The sequence below is a fragment of the Egretta garzetta genome, unplaced genomic scaffold (genome assembly GCF_000687185.1).
Source record: "Egretta garzetta isolate BGI_Z169 unplaced genomic scaffold, ASM68718v1 scaffold7, whole genome shotgun sequence".
NCBI lineage: Eukaryota > Metazoa > Chordata > Aves > Pelecaniformes > Ardeidae > Egretta > Egretta garzetta.
The window spans coordinates 4,881,231-4,883,891 of NW_009260350.1; the positions used below are offsets into that span (position 1 = coordinate 4,881,231).

Consider the following 2,661-nt stretch of genomic DNA (forward strand, 5'->3'; position numbering starts at 1 on the left):
GCCCGCAGGAGCAGGGCACGGGGCGAGTGCCCGCCCGGCGCTGGGGATGCTGCTGCTCACGCTCCCAGAAGGCCTCTCCTCCTGCCGCCAGCAGGCAAGGGAGGCTGGAGGGGAGAAATACAGCTTGCCAGTGTTTTACTCTGTGTTCCCCTCCGCAGGAGAGCCTTAGCGAGCCAAAGCCGGGCTCAACACAGCAGACAAACTGCTGTCACAGCGTGGAGCAGGTAAGGGCTTCGCAGGTCGTGGCGGGGCACTGTCGAACCCAAAGGAAAGGGCGCAGCAGGGAGCCTGGGGCTGACCCCGGCTGTCACCTGGGAGGTTGGGTGCGCTTTCCAAACCTGTTATTCACAGAGATTCTTCATCCTGCAGAAGAGTCCGGCCCCTTTTTCTACGCTAGCTCAGCATGTGCTGCCCTGGTTTTCAACATCTTGAAAATCCGTGGGTGAAACACATCGTTTGGAGCTCAGGGAGCTGCTCTGCGTCTCCACCCACTATCTTTCCTACTGCTGCATGGGGGATGCATGGACTAACCAATGCCTTCCCACCCCAGTGGCATCTACCCAAGTGGGGCTAAGTGCTCAGCCCCCCTTGCTGTGCCGCCCTCCCAGGTACCGCCACCGGGATCCCCATAAAGGGGTCGTGAGCCTCAGACACGGCCCGTGCTTGTTGCCCATCCCAGGGCAGAGGAGTTGCCGATCAGGGATTTTTCTGGCCCCTTCACTGACAAGAGTGATGCCCTCCTGGGCACCAGGCAGCAGCTGCTGAGTCCCTGCAAGGCTCCGAGCTCCCACACCAAGCTTCACCATACGTCACTGTAAATCCCAGCACACCTCCTGTGAGCAGCGTCCCATGCACAAAACCCCAGTCAGTCCCAAACTGGCCACACTTGTGTTGCAGTTTGTTCTAGATGTGATGCCGGAGATTACCAGAGATCATCCGAACTACCACACCGAGTACCGGTAAGAGCTGTCGGGCAAAGAGGGAGCACCTTCCAAAAGCCCCATCCCAGGTGCCATGAGCCTGTTGTCCCTCCCACCTGCAGAGCTCACCTCCCCAAGGCAGGACTCTTCCAGTGCTCCAGGACGGGCCTTTGCTTCAAGGTGTATTCGGCAGCGATCATCGACTACAGATACGACACCTGGGACAGGCACCTGAGCAAGGCTGGCCAGGAAATGTGGGCGCCCGCCGGACCCCTCTTCCACATCGAGGTGCAGCATGGGGTCGTGCAGGAGGTGCATCTCCCCCACTTCATCTGCCTGGCAGGTACAGCTGGCACTGGGACCTGGGTCTCCCAAGCCACCACCCCCGGGGATGTCTCTGGCTCCTTGGAGACCTCTCTCCAGAGAGGGCCAAACTCTCCCTTCCCTCCAAGGTCCCCTGTACCCTCCTGTTCCTCTGCTTTGCCTTGCCGTCCTTCATGCTTCTCACTTTCTATCAAGCCTTCGCAGTGGTCCCTTCCCCAGCTCCCTCCCCCCCCCCCGACCAGCCCCTCCCTCCTGTTCCTCTGCTTTGCCTTGCCGTCCTTCATGCTTCTCACTTTCTATCAAGCCTTCGCAGTGGTCCCTTCCCCAGCTCCCTCCCACCCCCCACCAGCCCCTCCTCGCCCACCCTCTCCTCCCAGCTGCAGTGATGACCCCACGGGTGCTACCCCAGCCCAGCTGCAGATCAGCCCCCGGGAGAGGAGCCGGCCGGCTGTGCCCACCCACAGCCTGGACCGCTCCGGGGTGGGATGCAATGGGTCAGAGCTGGCCCAGGCAGAGGAATAAGGTGGGATGAAATTGTCCGTTTTCACCCAGGCAACATGAGGAGCCTCAAGGTCCTCTGCCCTGCCACGTTCTTAACGAGCTGCCATTAATTAGCGGAGAAGGAGCATCAGCTCCTGCAGCCGGGCTGCAGAGCACACAGAGGAGTCCCAGTCCCCTGTGCTGGGGGCCCCCAACTCAGGCACTGGGTGTGTTGGCCCAGGGACGCTTCCCGGCAAATCCATGTCCTCTTCCGAAACAGAGCACGCTGTGAAGGAAGTTTCTTGTTGCGTGGCTCCATCTCCCGCCAGGACCTGGCAAGCGCAGCCGTGTCGGCTGAAAAGTGGCCCTACGCGCTCTGCGCTGACTCAGCTTTGCTAATCAAAGTGCCTCAAGGACATTCATCTGCCAGGTGCATAGCAAGTGAGCCCCGGAGACAATTGGGGTGACTGGGCATCAGCAGAGCTTGCTGAGCCAGTATTCCCTAGGGATGTCCCCTCGGGATGCTCAGGCTGCTCTGGTGACCAAAAACTAGGGCGACTTGGCACGCAGCGGCCGCCTGCCTCCCCAGCATGCGGTGCTGCGGCGCTTGTACGCAGGATGCTGCACGGGTGCAGGCTGACAATTTCCACGGTCCCAAGCTGCCACCTTCAGATTTGCAGTTTCCCGAGCCCGCAGGAAGACTGCCAAAGGCCTGCAACTCCCTGCCGAGCCCCAGGGCACACATGGGACTGAGAGCAGAGCACGCCATCGGGTGCGGGCGCGTGTCTCCTTCCTGCTGCTAAAGCCTTAAAGAGAAGGAGGCAGCCTGGGAGGGTGCCAGGGCAACTAAACAGCACCTTGTTGCCTTGCCTTTGCTGTCTCTTCCAGAGCGCATAGATACCATGCTGTGCTTCATTGCCCATTTTAAATCTGGGGA

At 60.5% G+C, this 2,661-nt stretch overlaps 1 protein-coding gene across 1 annotated transcript in view; it reads left to right on the forward strand.

Annotated features, from left to right (window-relative positions):
• LOC118452715 (NACHT, LRR and PYD domains-containing protein 1-like) overlaps positions 1-2,661 on the forward strand; it is a 21,267-nt gene that overhangs the window by 17,507 nt on the left and 1,099 nt on the right. The window contains exons 2-5 of the mRNA XM_035898342.1: positions 158-224; positions 898-959; positions 1,043-1,263; positions 2,613-2,661. The exon at positions 2,613-2,661 is cut by the window's right edge and continues 217 nt beyond it. Coding sequence (XP_035754235.1) covers positions 913-959; positions 1,043-1,263; positions 2,613-2,661 — 317 coding nt within the window. The 5' untranslated portion in view covers positions 158-224; positions 898-912. The remainder of the gene's footprint in view (positions 1-157; positions 225-897; positions 960-1,042; positions 1,264-2,612) is intronic.